A 22963-nucleotide genomic window follows, 5' to 3' on the forward strand; every position below is an offset into this window, starting at 1 on the left:
ATCTTCCAGAGTCTGTGGGCATCTGTTGTAGTTTCATCACTCCAAACCCTGCCTCTCTGGTCATACAGTCTGCTTCACTTCTGTCTGTGTCAAATCTTTCTCTGCCTTACTCTTATAAAGATCCCTGTCACTGGATTGTGGGTTTGAGTAGAAATCCTCATATCAAGATCCTTAACCTAGATAAGACTAAATAAGGTAATACAAAGTTCCAGGGATTAAGATGATGACCTATGTTTTAGAGGATACCATTCAACCCACAACAATTTCCCATCCTATAAGTTCCTCTAGAACCTTGCAACTCCCCCATGTAGACGGGATTCTGTGTGCCTTCCCCTTGAATTCTGGCAGGATTTTGTGTCTGCCTTCACAAACAGAGTGAAGTAGCGATGCTACCTGACTTCTGAGTCTAGGTCATAACAGCATTAGGCACTTCTACCTCATTTAAGTGGGACACACATCCTGGAACCCAGCTACCGTGAGGACAGGAAGCCCACGTGAGCCTACATGGAGGGGCCATGTGTAGGTGTTCTGGCTTACAGAGGTTCCGGCTCTCAGTCACCATCAACTACCCACAAATACAAGCATACCTCCAGATGGTTACAGTCCTAACTGTAGAATCAACACCAGTCATGGAGTCTCCTCAGCTAAAGTCCTAGACATCAGAGGCCAGACTGAAGTCCCACTGAGGTCTACCCCAAATGGAGAGTCCTGAGCAAAATAAACAATTTTTATTGTATTCAGCCACTAAGTTTTGGGGTGGTTTGCTGCAAAACAATAAATAAGAGACTAATTATTCATTAAATAATTAAATGGGTTAAGGTTAAAGATTAAAAAATAAAACAACAGTGCATTAGAAATATTTCCTGACATTGAGCACCTTGGATTTTTGTCTAAATATAGTGGGAGCATATGCAAACACATACACTTCTAGAGGAAAAAGTTACTCAGTCTCTCTCATTCTGACTGACGATATGGGAGGATCCCTTAATTAGAAATTATATGAGCTACAGTAGACCTTATATATCATTTGGTCAAACTTCATATTCTACAGGTTCAGAAAGTAAGACACAAAAGTGGTCCCGGTGACTCCCCCACTCAGTACAGCTCTTTACCCACAAAAGGTCCTCACAAAAGGTCCTCTATCCCAGTCTCACTACCTACCCAATCAGGAATACTGAAAGGAAGGGAGTAGCAGAGATTGGGTGTGAGGAAAAGGAGCAAGCTGCTATAAATGTAGTTATTTGGGGCATCTGTTCAACAGATGGGGATCTTCCTTCTCTGAAATGAGTGAGTGAAGTCGCTCAGTCATGTCCGACTCTGTGATCCCATGCACTGTAGCCAGCCAGGCTCCTCTGTCCATGGAATTCTCCCGGCAAGCATACTGGAGTGGGTTGCCATTTCCTTCTCCAGGGGATCTTCCCAACTCAGGGATCGAACAATGGTCTCCTGCATTGCAAGCAAATTCTTGAGCAGCTGACCCTCCAGGGAAGCCTTGCTTTTCTACCTTTGTTTAAATTGAGGGTTTTGTTTGTTTGTTTACTTTCCTACCTTAAGCCTGTGACTCCAGGCCTCAGTCGGGAAGATCCCCTGGAGAGGGAAATGGTAACCCACTCCAGTATTCTTGCCTGGGAAATCCCATGGATAGAGGAGCCTGATGGGCTACAGTCCAAAGGGTGTCAAAGAGTTGGACACGAGTGAGCATGCCAGGCCTTAAAAACTGTCTAGGGCACAGAAAGGAAAGGCACCAATTGTTATATGCAAGGAAATGAAAAATCTGTTTCCACGTTCACTTTACATGCTCTCCATGAACTGTCTGAGAAGGAGGCTCACAGATTTTAGACCTGTTTTATAACAGAGACCTTCCTGCATTAGTGGAAATGTTTTCTATCTGCTCTGGTGAGGATGGCTCGCTTCCCTGGTGGCTCAGAATGTGGTCTGCCTGCAGTGCGGGAGACCTTGGTTTGATCCCTGGGTTGGGAAGATCCCCTGGAGAAGGGAATGGCAACCCACTCCAGTATTCTTGCCTGGAAAATCCCATGGACAGAGGAGCCTGGCAGGATATAGTCCATGGGGTTGCAAAGAGCTGGACATGACTGAGTGGCTTCACTTTCCTTCTTTATTTATTTATTTATTTATTTTTTAATTTAATTTTATTTTTAAACTTTACATAATTGTATTAGTTTTGCCAAATATCAAAATGAATCCATCACAGGTATACATGTGTTCCCCATCCTGAACCCTCCTCCCTCCTCCCTCCCCATACCATCCCTCTGGGTCGTCCCAGTGCACTAGCCCCAAGCATCCAGTATCCTGCATTGAACCTGGACTGGCACTTTCCTTCTTTTCTTTCTTTCTGGTGAGGATGGGGGCTACTCACTCCATGTAGCCATTAACTTATGTGAAATGTAGCTCACGTGACTCAGGAACTGAATTTTTCCTATGACTTAATTTTAATACCATATTGGACAATGCATTTTGAGACAAAGTATTTATGAAGCCATTCTGAGGTTAGAGATTCTAACTAGTGACACAAACAGTCCAAGTGACCTGAAACTTCATATTCACTGCTGTGTCTCTTTCTTGTTGCTATTTAGTCCCGCAGTTGTGTCCGACTCTTTTGTGACCCCATGGACTGCAGCCCACCAGGCTCCTCTGTTCATGAGATTTTCTGGGGAAGATTACTGGAGTGAGTTGCCAGTTCCTCCTCCAGGGGATCTTCCTGATCTAGGGATCGAACTCACGTCTCCATATCTCCTGCATTGCAGGTGAATTCTTTACCACCGAGCCACTGGGGAAGCTCTGTGGAAGGATTGGTCTTTGAGTTCACAGTGGTAAAATGCGTCTTGGGATTCAGAACTTCTCTCCTATGACTGCTTAATGCCTCAATAAGAGTGGAGAGATCTCCATAATGTGGTTGCAATTTCTGATTTCTGAGAGTCATTCAGAGTTCACAGCTGCATGACCAAAAAAGAACTAAAAATTCCTTCTGTGAGCAGCTATATGTGATGGAAGAAGACAGAAATTCAGAGAGATTTTTCTGACATTCTTTTTCTCAATTCTAGAATCACAAATAAAGTGAATTTTGAGTGTATGAAGATGATAATAAGTGGGAAAGGTCAGAAATATTATCCAAATAATAAGTTAATGTTGCACAGTGATTTGTTTATAATTGGAACTCAAGTTTCCCAGTTTGACCTCCCAAGAGTATCTATAATTTGCATCCTGTTGAACTTGATTAGCATCAGCGCCTGCTCTCCTCTTTCCCCACCCACTCCTCTCTCCAGAGGCCTGGCCTCTCAGCACTGGAAGGAACTACACTATCCGAGGTGACCTGCGTTTAACATCCCTGCATCCAGGCTACAGTCACAGTGACTTCTCTGCTTTCAACACCATTCAAAAGGTCCTTTATCCTTTAAGCCTCAACCTAAGGAGCCTTCCAGGGCCTTCTACCTTTGACTAATTTCTTCTTTCACACTCCCTTAAAAAGTCTGTCACTTTGGGGAACTTATTAAAATTTCACATGTTTTTTTCTTCTTAGTAAATTATACTGTATTAAAGTACCGGATTTTCTTTATTATAATCTTTAATGACCAGAAAAACCACAGTGCTGCACCATATGCTTAAGAAATACCTATTGAACTGTAGCAAAAGCACCCAATAAATTGTACAAATTTGTAACAAGCTTGTTTTATAGCATTTCGCAGTAATTACAAGGACTAAAATCATCCTTGAGGATTTGCATTCTTGCAAAAGGTATAAAACACAGTAAGCTTCAAACTAAATAGGACATGACAGAGCCCTATTCCAGGGCTTTCACGGAACAGAGTGGATTTTTGTCCTGTGTTTTTCTGCATTACAATGTTCATGCTACCTTAAAAATAACATTGTGGTCATTTTTCAGCTTGATGAATTTGAGCTAATGGATGAAAAAGTAACCTCCAGAGACAGAGCCCTGAGAGATGGAAACACAGTGTTCTCAATACAAAAAGCCTTTCCAAGCTCTCAAGTGACACTGGCATCAGAGCTGAAGCAATTGCTATTCACAATACATTCATTAACAATGTTAAGTGAAAGATACAACTAAAGCCAATAAAATCATTTTGTCCCATTTCCTGAGCAATTCTGTATATTAACTAGGATGATTTCTCCTGCTTCTTGTCTATTTCACACTCCTGACTTGTGTAATTAAAATGTAGCAGGTAGTTGATACACAGGAGGGAGTGTCTGTATTAAAAATACCTTTTCATAATCAAATTCAAGCACTCATCTCATTTATGGTCTGTCTACCTTAATAAATCAACTCTTACTTCATTTTAAAAGCCATATAAAGCTCTATTAACCCCCTTTACATACTAATTTAAAGTGACGGGCTATTCATAAATTTTTCACATTCATTTATTCAATAAATATTCTAAATATCTACTATATACTAAGCAAGTTGTTGAATGCTGTCACTATAAAGGTGAATGGTTAAGGTTACCGTCTCTGTAGGGGAAACAGGAAAATTAAATAATGCAGTACTGTATGTCTTCCCACTGCAGGACACCAGGTACAGCAAAGACAAAAGAGTTGTCAGGTTTATCTGGGAGGACTTCTGAGAAAATCTGAGAAATCAGAGAAAAGCTTAAAAAGAGTGCTGTGTATGGAAGATCAAGTATAGATGTGATTTTCAAGTGAGTTTCTGACCTTATGGGAGGGAAGTCCTGGCCCAGCTGCTTGATGAGCAGGACTGACTGAATGATTCTACCCTCCCATGCCACAGCTGATGGGGCATCTCATGTGGTCCATGCACAATAAACAAGTAGAACATGATGTATACAATCTGCTGAGCCAGTGCAGTTCCCTCTCTGGAACTTCATGTGGGTAACAGAAGGAGACTAGGTGGGGGAGAGGTGGGAGCAGAAGGGGAAAGTCATTACAGAGAAAAGATCAAAGGCACACACATGTTGAAGATGCCAGGAAGCAGGAAGCTTGGATAAACACAGGAGGCAACTGGTAGCCCCACAAAGGTAGAGGGATCCTGGCCTGCCAACAGAAGCAAAAGTTTCAGGGCAATACCAAGGCCATGTGGTCCATTAAAATCAGAGGATGGGCATCCCCAACACTGCCGTTGGTTCTTAAGAGTACTCTGGGTCCCATGGCCATGAGACCCACCCACGCACCAGGACAGCCCCTGTCCTGTTCCCTCTGCAAGTGTATCCTCACTCCCCTCTGCTTGAGTTAGTTTGACTGGGTCATGGCTCCTCAACCCTTCTCCAAACAGATGATGTGTCAGTGTTCTGAGTTATGGAACTCACTGCCCATTCACTCTGGCTTTTACTGTTTCACACTGTGTCCAATTTACAAGTATTAGAATGCCTTCCTCTGACCCTCAGTGGATCTTTATCTTACTTTAGGGTAAATAAATCATGTTTTAGACATTGCACTGAACAAATTCAATTTGTCTTCATGAAAAATAGCACTTGGAAAATGGGCAGCATAGTGTACTGATTAAGAGTGCAGGCTCAAAAGCCAGACTCCTGTGACCCAATTTCAGCTTCAGCACTCACTGACTGTGTGACCTTGGACAAGTTATTGCACTTCTTGGAACCTCCTCGTCCCCATTTATAAAATATGCATGATAGTAGTGTCTACCTCATAGGAATTTTTATTAACATTATACAGGAACATTACAAAGTAAGTTCTGTTTTAGTTTTTATTAAACAAATGGACATTCTCTTCTTAATCATAGATACAATGGTTTGGACTTTGTAATTTTAATGAGTGGAAAAGAAAGAGAAGTTAGAGGATCTGTTAAACACTAGCATCAGATCAGATCAGATCAGATCAGTCGCTCAGTCGTGTCCGACTCTTTGCGACCCCATGAATCGCAGCATGCCAGGCCTCCCTGTCCATCACCAACTCCCGGAGTTCACTGAGACTCACGTCCATCGAATCAGTGATGCCATCCAGCCATCTCATCCTCTGTCGTCCCCTTCTCCTCCTGCCCCCAATCCCTCCCAGCATCAGAGTCTTTTCCAACGAGTCAACTCTTCACATGAGGTGGCCAAAACACTAGTATAGCTAGCTACAATTTATCTAGGACATATTGTGTGCCCAGCATGGACCAGGTACTTGACATCCATCATCTCATACATGTGGTCTGTATAAAACACTCAAATGTGTTTGACAATTAACAAACACACATTGAAAGCTGACTGCATACCAGGCACTGGTCCATGGCTATAAATATGAATAGAATACAACCCCTGCTCCTGAGGAGTTCCCAGTATGGTTAGGATGCTAAAGCTGGGTCAGGCAACTTCATCATCTACTTTGGTTCAATCAACTGCAAGATGAGGATGTTTGAAGAGGTGGCTCAAGGTACCTATTTCATCTAATAATGATTTCACACTCACTGGAAATCAAACTTTTTAAGCTTTGCCACTAATAAGCACTTGTGCTAAATGACACTGTAGACAATCAGTACTGCAGTATTTTGGGAGGTCTTTGAGGCCAAGTTATTTGGATTGAGCTGCTGGAATACACTGGTAGAAGCAGCAGCCCTCTACAGAGAGAGATCTCACATGGTCGAGGCCAAGCTCCAAACACAAAACTGTAGTGTTCAAACAGGAAGATGCCTTGCAGTCCTAAAGGATACCTAGTTCACTGCTTTCATTTCTGTACTGAGCGCCAGAAGGAAAAGGTGATGCAGTTCATAGCCCACTAGGTGTCCCATTCCGTGACACTCATGCTAGGGATTTCTGCACTGCCCCACGATACATCACAGAGATGAATAAACCGTATTCCAGACTAAGACTGTTTGGATTCAAACCTCTACTCTGCCACTTTTTAGCTATGTGATCCCAAATCAAGTTATTGAGCTTCTCTCCTCCCTGTGAAGTTGGTATCATAATACCAATCCACATATACATTAAGTTAGATAAGTTGCAATGGCAGAGAGCCTGATGCAAAATGAGCCTTCAATAAATGATGATGATGATAATGGTAAACACTAACAGAAGGCATTTACTTTGGAACAAGCTCCTTTTCTAAGCACTTCACATTTATCACCTCATTCACTCTTCACAACAAACATATAAACAGGTAGGTATTGCTATTACTCCCAATATATGGCATTACAGAAAGGTTGAAAAATTTGTCAAAGTAGCAGAACTCATATGTGAGCATAGAGCATCTTTGTCCTGAGTCTGAGCCCCTAACCACTGCCCTGAGTGGGGTCTCCTATGATTTTCTGTTCCCAACATGAAATCTTCCTACAGGTCAGGTGCTAACTCAGACTGGTCTACACACCAACCTATGACACAGATAGCATTATTCAGTTTGCATTAAATATTTATATAAACATAAAAAGGGACTATAACAAAGGTGGAAGCAGTGAAGGGAGAGGTCATTGACTGTAGGATAAAGAGAACTGAGTTAAGGACTGAACACACATAACTATCAGGAACTACTCCATGCAGGAAATGTCAGTGGATATCTTGGAAGCAAATTTGTGATCTGATGACACAGGGCGGGTAACAAAGGTAATGAACTACTTGAGCAGCTTCAGAGCTGTGTTGAAAAGCCAGGTCATTGCAGCAATTAGCTAGAGGAGGTAGACACGAATGAGCGGCTGAACTGAACTGACCTGAACTGAACCGACTGTATGTTGTGGTATAAAGGGGTAGGCTTTGAAGTCAAGCACCAGTTCTTTGACTACTAGCTGTTTCCTTTAGAAAGCCACTCAACTTCTCTGAGCTTTGGGTTTTATTTTACTAAAATGGAGATTGTAATACCCAATTCGTAGGGTTGTTTGGAAAATTAAACAAGATAATTTTTTTACTGCCAAGCAGTGACTAGCACATATTAAGCACATGCTTAATAAATAATACTAGTTTCCTTGTAAAGCACAGTGTGTGATAAACTACGGGAGGTGAACCTATGGGTCTTTACAACATAGGTAAATTAAACACTCCTCCAAGTAGGGAAAACACTGGAAAAGAGTAGGAGACTGTAATTCTATCTTGATTAATAATGAACAGCAGAGTAATCTGCTAAAAGCAGAGAAAAAAATAATTTTTATTCTGATTTACATCTGGGACAAATAAAACTTGGTTGGATGTTTGTCCAGATTGTTATAATGGAAGGACTCTTTCAGCATAACCCTTGGGGACAGCATAGAATGCAAATCTGACAACATAGAAAATTCTGGATGCCTGATATTGGATAAACTGCAGAGTCCTCGGAAACACTTGCAGATGACATCACTCTTGGTTTGTCAGTACTCAGAGGGTTTGATTAAGGTGTGAACTTTTCCAAATCCCAAATTACTAAACATTCCAGGTGTACCAAATAATCAGTCTTTCCTCTTGACAATCCTCACAGAAACTGCTTCACTCCTATCGCATTGGATTTCCTGTGTTCACGCACCCCACATTCACTAATGTAATATTGGTGAACACCTCATTCTTTCTCAAGATATTCACTGTCAGTAAATTATTATTTGTAGAATAGAATTATAATTCTAAAGGGATATGCATTATACCGTGATTTATGGAGAATATGTTTTTACCATCCAGGGAAAGACCAATTTTCTGACACTTAAGTTCTATTTGCTCAAAAGCATAACTGTTACAAAATTACACATTATGACTAGTAATAGCATTATTCTCACCTCAGTAAGTACTTGGTTTGGTAAATCTTTAAGAACTCTCAACTTTGGCAATCAATTTAGTTAACTACAGGAAATAGCCTATTTTATATAGATTATTACCTTAATATCAAATTGCTCCCCAAACTCACATAACATTCAGAGTGAATTGTCACTCAATATACATTTACATAGACATCTCACTATTGAGCCTGCCAGATAAAACATACTTGAGAAGCCAGATTTGTGTAATATCACGGTTATCTAGGTTTGAGTTCATATTCTCCACCACATTCACCCTCTAATCTTTCAGGTTCTATACATTAACTTCATGTCAAACTATGTCAATATAACAAAAACAGCCCCAAACAGGGAATGAGAGGGAAACATGAGTCTCAGCTAAATTTCAGTGGAAAGATAATGAATTCCATCTGGTTGTTCTTGTCCCACCATCCAACCATCTCACTATCAAGAACCTGGAGTATTCCAGAATTACCTTTCAATCCCTCAACAACTCATATCCAAACAGTAGCTGAGGTTGAGGTATGTCACTTCCATCTTTTAATGTCTTTTGAGCATTTATTCTTCATTCTACTGCCCTAGTTTCAGTCTTCTTCTATTTTATATTACAATATAGAATTTTTCTACTTTAAAGTTTTTGAAATATGAAATAAAAACATCACAGAATATGCATATTGACAAATGACAACTATGGTCCCTTGGACTTAAGGGCAGATTCATGACACCTTTTAGAGCCTTAAACTCTGAGACACTTTCTCCATTATATTGCATCCTTACATGAGCAGTATCTAGACTACAACTTGGATCATACCTCCCTCTCTCTCTCACCTAAAACACTTCTCTGATTTTTTTAAAATATAAAGTAAGTTCAAAAAAATGTTTACAGATTCTAATTCAGAAGTAGAACCTAATGTGCTCCAATATTCTAGAACATATTTTCTTAGACCCCTACAATACATTGGAAATTGACCTGTATCATCTTTGAAACTTAAAACTGCAATTCAGAAGCTTAATTTGCTGGTGCTTACTGCAAATATTAAAAAGTGAACCATTCTCCATCACTAAAACGTCTATAAATAACATACACTGGAAAGGGTGTGGAGAAAAGAGAACCCTCTTACACTGTGGGCAGGGATGTCAGTTGGTGCAGCCACTACAGAAAGTCCCTCAAAAACTAAAGATAGAGTTACCACAAGATCCCAAAATCCCACTCCTAGACAAAAACATAATTTAAAAAGATACATGAGCCTTCATATTGAGAGCAGCACTACTCACAACAGGCAAGACATGAAAACAACCAAAATGTCCATCAAAAGATGAATGGATAAAGAAGATGTGGTAAAAATACACAGTGGAATACTACTCAACCATAAAAAGAATGAAATGCCTTTTGTAGCAACACAAATGTACTTAGAAATGATCACATTAGGTAAATCAGAAGGAGAAAGACAAATATCATATAATGTCTAAAATATGAAACAAATATGAATCTAAAATATGAAACAAATGAACTTCTCTGCAACAGGAACAGAATCACAGACAGAGAATGGACTTGTGGTGCCTGGAGGTAGATAGGAGTGGGATGGCCTGGGAGTCGGGGATTGGCAGATACACTATCACATGTAAAACAGATAAACAACAAGGTTCTATTGTATAGCACAGGGAACTATATTCAATGTTATGATAAACCATAATGGAAAAGAATGTGAAAAAGAAAGCATACGTATGTATAACTCAATCATTTTGCTGTACAGCAGAAATTAACACAGCATTGTAAATCAACTATATTTCGATTTTAAAAGTGAGCCCTTTTGATCCACTAACACTGGTTTATGTAATCCTCATGAGCCAAGTGCCAAGAGCCCTTCTCATGAGTGATGAACAAAGGCCCACAGAAAAGAGATGCCACCCCTGCTATTATCAAAGTTCACGCTGCCTGGGAGACACACGTAAAAATGTTTATCTGGAGTGATCAGTAAAATAATAAATACACAAATGGAGCTACAGGAGTATCAGGGAGGAGTTGTACCAGGCAGAAAATGGAGAAAAGCAGCCCGAGGAGAAGAAATGGCCTGAGCAAAGGCGAGAAAGTTTACCTGTGCACAGGTGTGAGGGATTAAAAATAAACTCTATAATTCAGGAAAGACAAATATCCACTATTCTATTTTGGATTTTCACATGAAATCCTTACTTTTAATTATATTATGGTTACATTTCCTTATCACACAAAAATTCTTTTATATTGCCAACATAATTACTTACTTTTGACATTACCAGGGAAAAGAAAGCATTTTTAGGACTATGCTCTCACTAATGCAAGAATTTATTTATACTGTTATAATCTTTACAAGAGCTCTAGGGAAATACCTCAGAATAACTCCAAAAATCTTTTTGCCAAGATTTTCTTTTCATTTGAACTTCAACAAGCAAATGTCCAATCAGCTGCATGGCCCTAAGTACCAAGATCAAGAATTTCTTCAAGAAAGTATAAACACAAATTCTTTAAAAATAATAATAATAATAAAATAGCTATACTCTCTGATTCTATTCCTAAAAATTGAGGAAATGCTCCATTAACTACCAGGTGTAAATAGATACCGAAAATTCTTTAATGTTCTCCAAAGGCTAATTGAACACTGATGTTTCAACCTTTACCTCATGAAAACTTTCTTAATTACTACTAAAATTAAAAAAAAAAAAAAAAAAACAATAACAACACAAACTTACTACTTTGGTCTTTATCTCATCCTTCTCCCTACATTATTTACTCAAATTATTTATAAGTTACAGGCTATAGAAACACAGTTATCAAAATGTAGGGAAAGCTCACATGAGGATCACAAAAGAGAAACATCCCACAATTGGATTACTAGCCTCTGAAGAGTTGAGATTTAAAAGAAGTCAATCCTCACATGTAATCTGAACAGCAACGCTTCCCCCCCACCCCCCCACCCCCGCCATCAAAACCACCGCTTGTAGGTTGTTTTTAATTTTACTACCATCACTTTCCACATTCTTTTTTCTTCCCCCATGCTTTCCCTTCCCCTCAAAAGAGCTAAAGAAAACTGTATGGTCTTACTTACAATTGTGAAGTTCATGACTTTGAGAATCCAGATGGTCATGGCCAAGTTCACCAGTATTAAAATCATCAGGAGGAGGACAAAGAAATACAGGCATCTTTTCCGCCAGCCATAAATCCCCACTTTGTATACCTGCGGCCCCTCAGAGCTAGGCATGGTGCCCCGGTGATGGGTGTACTGTTCCTGAGGCATCTGAAATAAATGAGCCGAGAGAAGCACTCACATTAAACTGCAAGGAGAAAGAGGGGGGAGGGGGAAGAATAGGAAAAAATCAACTTGAAGAGATATGGCTGACTGCTGTCCATATGTTTCTGCCTTCCTGACAAATCTAAAATCTGTATCCTCTGGACAAAAGTGGCTCCTCTGGATGCATGCATGAGCCCTCTCTTTTCATGCAGCCATCTCTCATCATGTGTTCTGAGACATCCACATACATATGGCGGGTGTAGAGGGACCCATAGGAATTCACTTTCCAAATGAATCTTAGAATTTCGACATCTTTATGAGGGAGATACTCAAAGTCTTCAGGGTAAAACTGAGAATTCACCTGCAAAAGTAAATTAACCTCAACAGTTCATTGTGCTAATATACTACTGCTACTTGGGCTTCACTGGTGGATCAGACAATAAAGAATCTGCCTGCAGTGAGGGAGACCCCCAGATTTGATCCCTGGGTCAGGAAGATCCCCTGCAATGGCAAACCACTCCAGTATTCTTGCCTGGAAAATCCCATTGACAGAGGAGACTGGTGGACTACAATCCATTGGGTCACTAAGAGTCAGATGTGACTGAGCGACTAACGTTATGCTACTACTACTTAGGCAATTGATTTGGGGTAAAATGATCTCCAAAGAAATTATTCTGTATTGCCGGAAAGTCAGTGGCAAAATCAGTCCATGGGGTTTGAAAAGAGTCGGACATGACTGAAGCGACCTAGCATGGTGGCAAAAGTAACAAGTTTGATCCTGCCTTCCAGAGTTCAAAGAGGTGTGGATGTGCTCACTTGATTCAGGAATCCTCCAAAAGTGATACCCTGTGTTTAAATGCCTCCCTTGACAGAGATCTCACTACCCTTTCAAGTAGTCCTTAGGAGTTAGATGATTCTAATTCTTATCAACACATTTATTTAATAAATATAAAAGAGTCTGAAAGTCAAATAAGGTATGAATATTCACTCCAGGAGATTGCAGGCTAATGGGGAAAATGAACTAAACAGTGATTATAGCAGAGTGAGATAAATTAGGAAAAAAAAAATCTGCCAATATTAAGTAATATACCAATCCCCTTTAAAGGAAGGAAGGTTTCTCCAACCCCTGCTGTTGACACAAATTATCTTTATACCAGCACTACTAATTAGGTACCAACACAAATCTAAGTAAACATTACTTCTATAAAATTCTCCAACCAAATTTTAAAATTAAATACAAACAAAATTATCAATGCGTATCGTTCAAAATGGAAAATAACTGCCTACTGAGAAGAATGATGATCTGCAAAACTACACAGCATATTGTGGTAGCAAGAACTTTAGCACAGCGTCTTCTGAGCACAGATCCCTACTCTGCCATGAGCCATACGGCACAGCCCTACTGCTTTTCTCCATTCAAATGGCTGCACGACTTTTATTTCGGTGTGTTTACTTCATTTGGCCCTCATGTAGGCATACTGTATTCTCTAGGAATAAGGCCTTTCTCCACTTAATTTCATCTTAGTCAATAGCAATTACATGAGCGATCAGTGGTGCCAAGGGGACCATGGTGACAGACAAACTGTAGACCCTAAAACCGTATCCTTGGTTATGAGGATCATCATCCTCTGGATGGTTCAGACTATACTTACTGTATGGTTTTTAGCTAATAATTAAAATGCACACATAAAATCTAAAAATCCCCCAGAGAACCCGTGGCCTTTATACACCAGGGGAATTCCATTTGAAAAGCCAAATGAATTCTTACTTAAGGTCTATTCAAATGTTCAGTGAAGACCTATACACATTTATGCCATTCTGAGTACTTATTTAGCACCAAAAATAGGTCTAATATGAGTATAAGTTTAAACCCATGTGTGTGGAATGAATAAGTAAAAAATAAATGAATGCGTGCATGATGAACAAATGCTGAATGTTTTTCCACCCACTATAAAATCTATTGCCATCTAGGGTTGTAAAAGTCCAAGGCAAACACAGGAGAAAGTTCTTACTTGGATCCTTGCAAATTTCCACTTCTGGCTCCCAAAGCCCTGAGTTCCCAACCAAGCAGTGAGTGTTGCATTATGAAAGTATCTCAACGGTATTACTCAGTCCCTTATAATTCTGCAAGTCAGGGGTATTTGAAACAACATGGGAACACAGCAATGTCATCTCTCACTGACCTTTTCACACACCGAGATCAATGAGAAGGGAAGAAAATGTCTTATAAGTCTGAAGGAAATTAGACCTTTCTTTTCCAAGGAATCATATTCCATAAATTAAACAAAATCTTAGAATCCTATTTGCAAGATCCTTTGATTCTAATCAACTAGTTTTATACATCAGCTAACTTAACACTAGAGAAGCTGACCCATTTATCTGTGGCTCCAGGGTTTGTCGGGGGTGGAGGGCAAGGACAAAAGTAGCTGTTTTGGACCCTTGTAGGTGTGAAGAACAATGAGAAATTCTTGACAAACCAGTGAACAGAAGCTAGTGAATACTGCCACCACACCCTGTGCCTTTTCTCTAACATTTGTCTCCAGCAATGGAGGGCGTTATGTAACTTAGCTATCAAATGGAAATGAATATTCAATAAATATTTATATAGCTGTGGATATGGACATCACACATGTGATTTTTTTGTCCATACACAGATTATTCAAACTTGACAGTTGCAGTGATTATCTCCACTTAGGGTTCACAATCCTGATGCCCATCAGGAGCACCTGTGGCACTTTTAAATCACCTACACTCAGATAATAACGACGGTGTGATCACTCACCTAGAGCCAGACATCTTGGAATGTGAAGTCAAGTGGGCCTTAGAAAGCATCACTATGAACAAAGCTAGTGCAGGTGATGGAATTCCAGTTGAGCTATTCCAAATCCTGAAAGATGATGTGTGAAAGTGCTGCACTCAATATGCCAACAAATTGGGAAAACTCAGCAGTGGCCACAGGACTGAAAAAGGTCAGTTTTCATTCCAATCTCAAAGAAAGGCAATGCCAAAGAATGCTCAAACTACTGCACAATTGCACTCATCTCACACGCTAGTAAAGTAATGCTCAAAATTCTCTAAGCCAGGCTTCAGTAATATGTGAACCGTGAACTTCCTGATGTTCAAGCTGGTTTTAGAAAAGGCAGAAGAACCAGAGATCATATTGCCAACATCCGCTGGATCATGGAAAAAGCAAGAGAGTTCCAGAAAAACATCTATTTCTGCTTTATTGACTATGCCAAAACCTTTGACTGTGTGGATCACAATAAACTGTGGGAAATTCTGAAAGAAATGGGAATACCAGAACACCTTACCTGCCTCTTGAGAAATCTGTATGCAGGTCAGGAAGCAACAGTTAGAACTGGGCATGGAACAACAGACTGGTTCCAAATAGGAAAAGGAGTACGTCAAGGCTGTATACTGTCACCCTGGTAATTTAACTTATATGCAGAGTACATCATGAGAAACGCTGGACTGGAAGACACACAAGCTGGAATCAAGATTGCCGGGAGAAATATCAATAACCTCAGATATGCAGATGATACCACCCTTATGGCAGAAAGTGAAGAGGAACTCAAAAGCCTCTTGATGAAAGTGAAAGTGGAGAGTGAAAAAGTTGGCTTAAAGCTCAACATTCAGAAAACGAAGATCATGGCATCTGGTCCCACCACTTCATGGGAAATAGATGAGGAAACAGTGGAAACAGTGTGAGACTTCATTTTTCTGGGCTCCAAAATCACTGCAGATGGTGACTGCAGCCATGAAATTAAAAGACGCTTACTCCTTGGAAGGAAGGTTATGACCAACCTAGATAGCATATTCAAAAGCAGAGACATTACTTTGCCAACAAAGGTCCATCTAGTCAAGGCTATGGTTTTTCCTGCGGTCATGTATGGATGTGAAAGTTAGACTGTGAAGAAGGCTGAGCGCCGAAGAATTGATGCTTTTGAAGTGTGGTGTTGGAGAAGACTCTTGAGAGTCCCTTGGACTGCAAGGAGATCCAACCAGTCCATTCTGAAGGAGATCAGCCCTGGGATTTCTTTGGAAGGAATGATGCTAAAGCTGAAACTCCAGTACTTTGGCCACCTCATGCAAAGATTTGACTCATTGGAAAAGACTCTGATGCTGGGAGGGATTGGGGGCAGGAGGAGAAGGGGACGCCAGAGAATGAGATGGCTGGATGGCATCACTGACTCGATGGATGTGAGTCTGAGTGAACTCTGGGGGTTGGTGATGGACAGGGAGGCCTGGCGTGCTGCCATTCATGAGGTCTCAAAGAGTCGGACACGACTGAGCGACTGATCTGATCTGACACTCAGATTAACAAAATAATAATCACAAGGCTAAGACCCAGGCATTAGAATTTTTAAAAGTTCCCCAGATAATCCTTAAGTGTAGACAAGGTTACATACCACTGACCTAGAATAATGTCTCAACCCTGATTAAGCAGGAAAACCCCAAACAAACTTTTAACAGATACAAAAGCAAATTATGAGAATTGGAACAATGGAACTGGAATGACTGGTCATTCCAGGCATTTGGGACAATTTATTTAAAAAATGCCCCTTTTGTTTGTTTTTTATTAAGCCAGATGCCTTCCTTGCTGCCGCTGCTTTTTTTTTTTAATTTTTTTTGATTATAGTTTATTTACAATGTTGTATTAGTTTCAATTGTATAGCAAAGTGAATAAGTTGTAAATGTTTTTTTTTTCCATAATGCGACTATTTCAAGGTAGAAATATCCTAAAGTCTAGCATATGAAACAGCAGAGCTCCTCTGCTTAAAGGAAGAGTGAGGACTTGGCCACCCTTGAAGCACTTTTGCAGAACCTTTGGACTCCTAGAAACCACTAACTTTGCCCCAGTGTGAACTGACCAGCTGAGGAGCTAAAAGCCAGCAAGCTGAAGTAGTGGCCCTTCAAACCACACAGGAGTTAGTAGCTGAGAGAGGATCAAAACCTATATTCTCTGATACACGGTGTAGTGGCGGATTATGCATGCCATGAGGACTCCTGGATCTGAACCATATTACCAGCCTACCTTAAGGAATCACATAAATAATAATAATAATAATAATTCCAGACTGCAATTTAAGGAAGGAGGGAAGGAAGGAGAAAGGGAGGGAGAAAGGGACCCGTTTTGTACAAATGATTATAACGTATATGTGGAATCTAAAAAAGTTGGTGCAGATGAACTTATTTACAGAACAGAAACTGTGTTATGCATGTAGAAAACAAACTTATGGTTACCAAGGGGGAATAGGGGAGAGGGAGAAACTTGGGATTGGCAATACTATATGTAAAAGAGATAACTAATAAAAACCTATTGTGGAGCACAGGGAATGCTATAGTCTGTCATGACCTATATGGGGAAATATCCTAAAAGAGAGTGGATGTATGTATAAGTTATTCACTCTGCTATACACCTGAAACTAATACAGAATTATAAATCAACTATACTCCAATAAATTTTTTTAAAATAAAAAAAATATACAAAGTGTTGCCAGCCAAACAATAAGGTAATGGATACATCTGTTATCAATAATCCTGCTTGGAAGAAGAAAATTTAGATAAGCTGAGTAAATTGAATTTTCTAGTAAAAAAGAAAAAAGGAAACATGTTGAAATAATAAAAATTTAAGAGGCAATCCAGACTCCAATCTGGGTTTCTTTTTGTCCTTCCTGGGAGAAATCTGCTGTACAGGGCATGAAGTTGTAGTTTCAGATGTTCCCTCATCCAGTCTCTTCCATGGACTTCAAAGCGGCCCTCTCTAGTAGTGTATTAACCTCATCACACATTTTTGTAAAACCAACTAAAATAAGATGAAAAAGACTGTCTTTTTCAACTTCACTTTATTTTGGGTGGCTTTGGAGGATTTACGTGCATTTTGGAGGTCCAAATAAGAGGAATCTGAATTGCGAGTTTACATAGTTTAGATATGTATTTATATGATTTGCAGCCACTTCCCTGTAGAGGTACATTATGCCAGCTCCCCTTGTGTAAGAATGTCTTGCAGGAATTCTCCATCCACCCTTGGTGCCAATTCACCAAGCATAGCACCATGAAGGTACAGGACCAAAGGACATGTGGCCATGTAAACATGTCCTCTGATGGCAAGCACCAGATACCTGGGGGTAGCAGAGGAGCCAGAAGCTAGTTGAAGTTTTTTTTTTTTTTTTTTTTTCCCCAATCATCAGTTATTTAAAATTTCAAGCCATAGAATTCAATTTTCATTGACATCCAGTCAAAACAGAAATTCTATCCTGTCAAGGAGTACATCAAGGCTGTATATTGTCACCCTGCTTATTTCATTTATATGCAGAGTACATCATGAGAAATGCTGGGCTGGAAGAAGCACAGGCTGGAATCAAGATTGCTGGGAGAAATATCAATAACCTCAGATATGCAGATGACACCACCCTTATGGCAGAAAGTGAAGAGGAACTCAAAAGCCTCTTGATGAAAGTAAAAGTGGAGAGTGAAAAAGCTGGCTTAAAGCTCAACATTCAGAAAACGAAGATCATGGCATCCGGTCCCATCACTTCATGGGAAATAGATGGGGAAACAGTGGAAACAGTGGCTGACTTTATTTTTCTGGGCTCCAAAATCACTGCAGATGATGACTGCAGCCATGAAATTAAAAGATGCTTACTCCTTGGAAGGAAAGTTATGACCAACCTAGATAGTATATTGAAAAGCAGAGACATTACTTTGCCAACAAAGGTCCATCTAGTTAAGGCTATGGTTTTTCCTGTGGTCATGTATGGATGTGAGAGTTGGACTGTGAAGAAAGCTGAGGGCCGAAGAATTGATGCTTTTGAAGTGTGGTGTTGGAGAAGACTCTTGAGAGTCCCTTGGACTGCAAGGAGATCCACCCAGTCCATTCTAAAGGAGATCAGTCCTGGGTATTCTTTGGAAGGAATGATGCTAAAGCTGAAACTCCAGTATTTTGGCCACCTCATGCTAAGAATTGACTCATTAGAAAAGACTCTGATGCTGGGAGGGATTGGGGGCAGGAGGGAAGGGGACGACAGAGGATGAGATGGCTGAATGGCATCACTGACTCGATGGATGTGAGTCTGAGTGACAGGGAGGCCTGGTGTGCTGAAATTCATGGGGTCGCAAAGAGTCGGACACGACTGAGCGACTGAATTGAACTGACTGAAGAATACACTCAATGCAGCACAGAAAACAAATGTCCCCCACAGTGTTTTCTTTTTCTATGGGAACTATGGAAAAGAAAACCAGAAATCCTGTGTTTTCAGGGTGTGTGCACTGTGTGTCTGTATTCCGTAAGTAAAGTTGCATGCTTTGTACTTCACCACCATCAATATTTTTTTTTAAGTTTTATTGAAATTGGAATAGGAGACAATTACCTTTCTATTGTCTGTACAGAAAGTGATAGCACCACATATCACTTGTGTGTGACAAGAGTTGTCATACAAAGAGGCAATCAAAGGATATGCAAACAAAACTGTAGAAAAAGTATGTCAGACACATAATTAGGAATGTTATTTTCCCTGGATTTTACAATAGTTCAGCTTTTAAAAATTAAAACTTGAAGTCCCTTTCTCATTCTAAGTATGTGGTCATCTTTATAAACTTGAGTTTGTATTTCTAATATTCTTTTCCTTAAAATAGTCCCACAATTTATTTAAGTTCCAGGCTTCATAAAACCTGGAGAGTCTTCTGGTCCCTCACATAAAGAACCTCAAGCATACACCAAAACTTCAGTAGAACATCATCATAATACATCACTGCTTAGCTGAGCTCAGTGAAAGTGAAAAAAGTCAAAGTGTTAGTTACTCAGTTATATTCAACTCTTCACAGCCCAATGGACAGGCTCCTCTGTCTGTGGAATTCTCCAGGTAAGAATAGTGGAGTGGATAGCCATCCTTTTCTCCAGTGTATCATCCCTACCCAGGGGATGGAAACTGGGTCTCCTGCATTGCAGGTGAATTCTTTACCATCTGAGCGACCAGGAAGCTTGATAAAAGGTACAACTATGTACATTCCCCTGAGAAGGATTTTCTGACTTTTGAATGTGCAAGAACCACCCTGCAAACCATAAATGCAGATTCATAGGCTTTGCATCAAGGAATAATCACTTTGGTAAGACTTAGGCGCATTTGGATGGGGAAACAGTGGAAAGAGTATCAGACTTTGTTTTTTTGGGCTCCAAAATCACTGCAGATGGTGATTGCAGCCATGAAATTAAGACGCTTATTCCTTGGAAGCAAAGTTATGATCAACCTAGATAGCATATTAAAAAGCAGAGACATTACTTTGTCAACAAAGGTCTGTCTAGTCAAGGCTATAGTTTTTCCAGTGGTCATGTATGGCTGTGAGAGTTGGACTGTGAAGAAGGCTGAGTGCCGAAGAATTGATGCTTTTGAACTATGGTGTTGGAGAAGACTCTTGAGTCCCTTGGACTGCAAGGAGATCCAACCAGTCCATCCTAAAGGAGATCAGATCAGTCCTGGGTGTTCATTGGAAGGACTGATGCTGAAACTGAAACTCCAATACTTTGGCCACCTCATGTGAAGAGTTGACTCATTGGAAAAGACCCTGATGCTGGCAGGGATTGGGGGCAAGAGGAGAAGGGGATGACAGAGGATGAGATGGTTGGATGGCATCACCGATTCGATGGACATGAGTCTGGGTGAATTCCGGGAGTTGATGATAGACAGAGAGGCCTGGTGTGCCGCGATTCATGGGGTCGCAAAGAGTTGGACACGACTGAGCGACTGAACTGAACTGAACTGAAGGCCCCTTTGAGAAATCTGTATTTTTAGCAAGCACCAAAATTGATTCTGGATACAAAAGGCCCAAGGATCATGTTTCAAGAACCCAAATTTACATCCAACACAAAAAAAGCATCCCAGGGTCCACCTTTTCCTCTACTTGTGTTATTTCTCACCAGATTACCCATTTCCTCCCATATCCTAATGGTATGCTTTCCCATTCCTCACATTTTTGCTGCATTCCTACCCTGGAGCTTTCATTTCTATCATCCTCTTTAGCAATGTACTGAGTTTAACATTCTTTGCAGTCTTCAGTGTTTTGTGCCCAAATCTCTTTGTCATTAAACACAATCTTAGCTTACCTTTGTGATTTTCTCCACATGTTGCTAATTTTACTCTCATTGATGCCCAGGGTCCCCAGGTCCTTGACAAATACTAAAAACTTCATATTCTCATTTATGTACTGAAATGGCCCATTCAAAAATCACTAATTATGTCCCTGGTCAAAATTCAATGTCCTTTTCTTGGACCTGCTGAAGCTTTGGTTGACCAACATCTCCTTCTCCCCTGGAAACCTTGTCCTTCTTTGGAATTCATGACACTTCTGTCCAGGGCCCCTTCCTTCTATCTCTGATTTCTGTCTTTTCAAACTCTCCTCTCTGCCTCTTTCTCTCTCCCAACTCAGAGACAATGGCCAGTGTTATACTTTCGTTCTGTAATTCTATGAATGTTAAACTCATCACTTTCACTCCAGTTTCCATCTCAAGTTAAATTTCTCTAAATGTCTTTCATCCATCTATTCCCTCATCGAACAAATTCTATTAACTACACAGAGTATCAGGATATCACAAGGAAGATTTACCTTGCCTTCAGGAAGCTCACAAGCCTAGTGTTGTGAGACTTTGAACAGCAAATGCTTAAAGAGACAAAACGAACCATGTAAAGTGTCTACAGTGAAATATATCTGGTAACGTGAAAAAGATTATCACAGGATGAAAATTATTTTATATAGACGCATGACTCATCTAGAGAGAACTATCTAAGGATGCACATTTATGCTGAGATCTGAAGGACAATAAAAGACACCAAAGTAAGGGAAGGGAGGAAAGAATGAATCCAGGAGGAAGAAGGAAAGCCAAGGCAAGGGTCCCAATGTGGACAAGGTCTGTGTGATTTATTGTATTGAATGAAGCAGAGAAGAGCATGAGATGAGGCTGAAATGCTGGCTGGAGTCAGATGATGCTGGACCTTGGAGATGGTTATAAGAGATTCAAATGTTATTGAAAAGTCAGTGAAAATCCAAGGCCAAATCTGAAACAAGGGAGTAAAAATCTGATTTATAAGAGTATAGCAATGTCTAGGCCACAATAGATACAGAATAAATATTTGTTGTTTGATGTGATTGACCATCTTATTTTACCCTCCCTCTATACCAATTATGCATCAAAAATTCTCAAAAATTAAATATTTTCAATAATGTAATTACACGTATGTTTGCAAAATTACATATAATAGCATGCTGTGCTCTGCTAAGTCACTTCAGTGGTGTCTGACTCTTTGTGACCCTATGGACCATAGCCCACCAGGCTCCTCTGTCCATGGGATTCACCTGGCAAGAATACTGGAGTATGGGGCTGTGCCCTCCTCCAGGGTATCTTCCTGACCCAAGGATTGAACTTGTATCTCTAAAGTCTCCTGTAATAGCAAGCAGGCTCTTTACCAGCAGTGCCACCGGGGAAGCCCCATAATGGCATACATTTACTCAATGAACAAATAAAAATCAAGCCAATGCTAAATGGCAATGAATATCCTCCAGCAAAAGTAAACAGCTATAAAATCAGAAGGAAAAGAATGAAAATTTATACAACTTTTCTCCCTTACCTAAGGCACATGCAACTATATTGATGTTAAATAGGATTAACTCCAAAACATTACTTTACTCCTTCATGAGGCTATTTTAAATGTTCACCTGTTCATAAACAAATCCAGGTGACTTAAAGATACCCTGTTTCTTTGCACACAAAATGCAATAGGATTACATTTCCCAGAGAACGAATGTTGTAAACTTTGTGCTGCTTTGCTATTAATAAAGAGGACCTGCCAATCATCAGGGCAATGTAATAATATAAAAATCATCTATGACAATGGCTAATAGTTGCCAAGAATAATAGACATGGAATTTCCAAAGAAAATCATTCTGGATGGGTATTTTAAAAGCCTGGTTTTGAGCTGTAACCTCGTGGTCTCACACATTCAAATTTTCAGACACAGGATCATGCAATATTACTGAAATCATGGTCTTGACA

At 40.1% G+C, this 22963-nt stretch overlaps 1 protein-coding gene across 2 annotated transcripts in view; it reads right to left on the reverse strand.

Annotated features, from left to right (window-relative positions):
* The window catches only part of SGCD (sarcoglycan delta), a 1106710-nt gene that overhangs the window by 409091 nt on the left and 674656 nt on the right, over positions 1-22963 (reverse strand). For both annotated transcript variants that reach the window (XM_027545855.1, XM_027545853.1), the window contains one exon: positions 11737-11925. In XM_027545855.1, the coding sequence (XP_027401656.1) occupies positions 11737-11925 (189 nt within the window). The remainder of the gene's footprint in view (positions 1-11736; positions 11926-22963) is intronic.

This window comes from Bos indicus x Bos taurus, chromosome 7, assembly GCF_003369695.1.
Source record: "Bos indicus x Bos taurus breed Angus x Brahman F1 hybrid chromosome 7, Bos_hybrid_MaternalHap_v2.0, whole genome shotgun sequence".
Taxonomy (NCBI): Eukaryota; Metazoa; Chordata; class Mammalia; order Artiodactyla; family Bovidae; genus Bos; species Bos indicus x Bos taurus.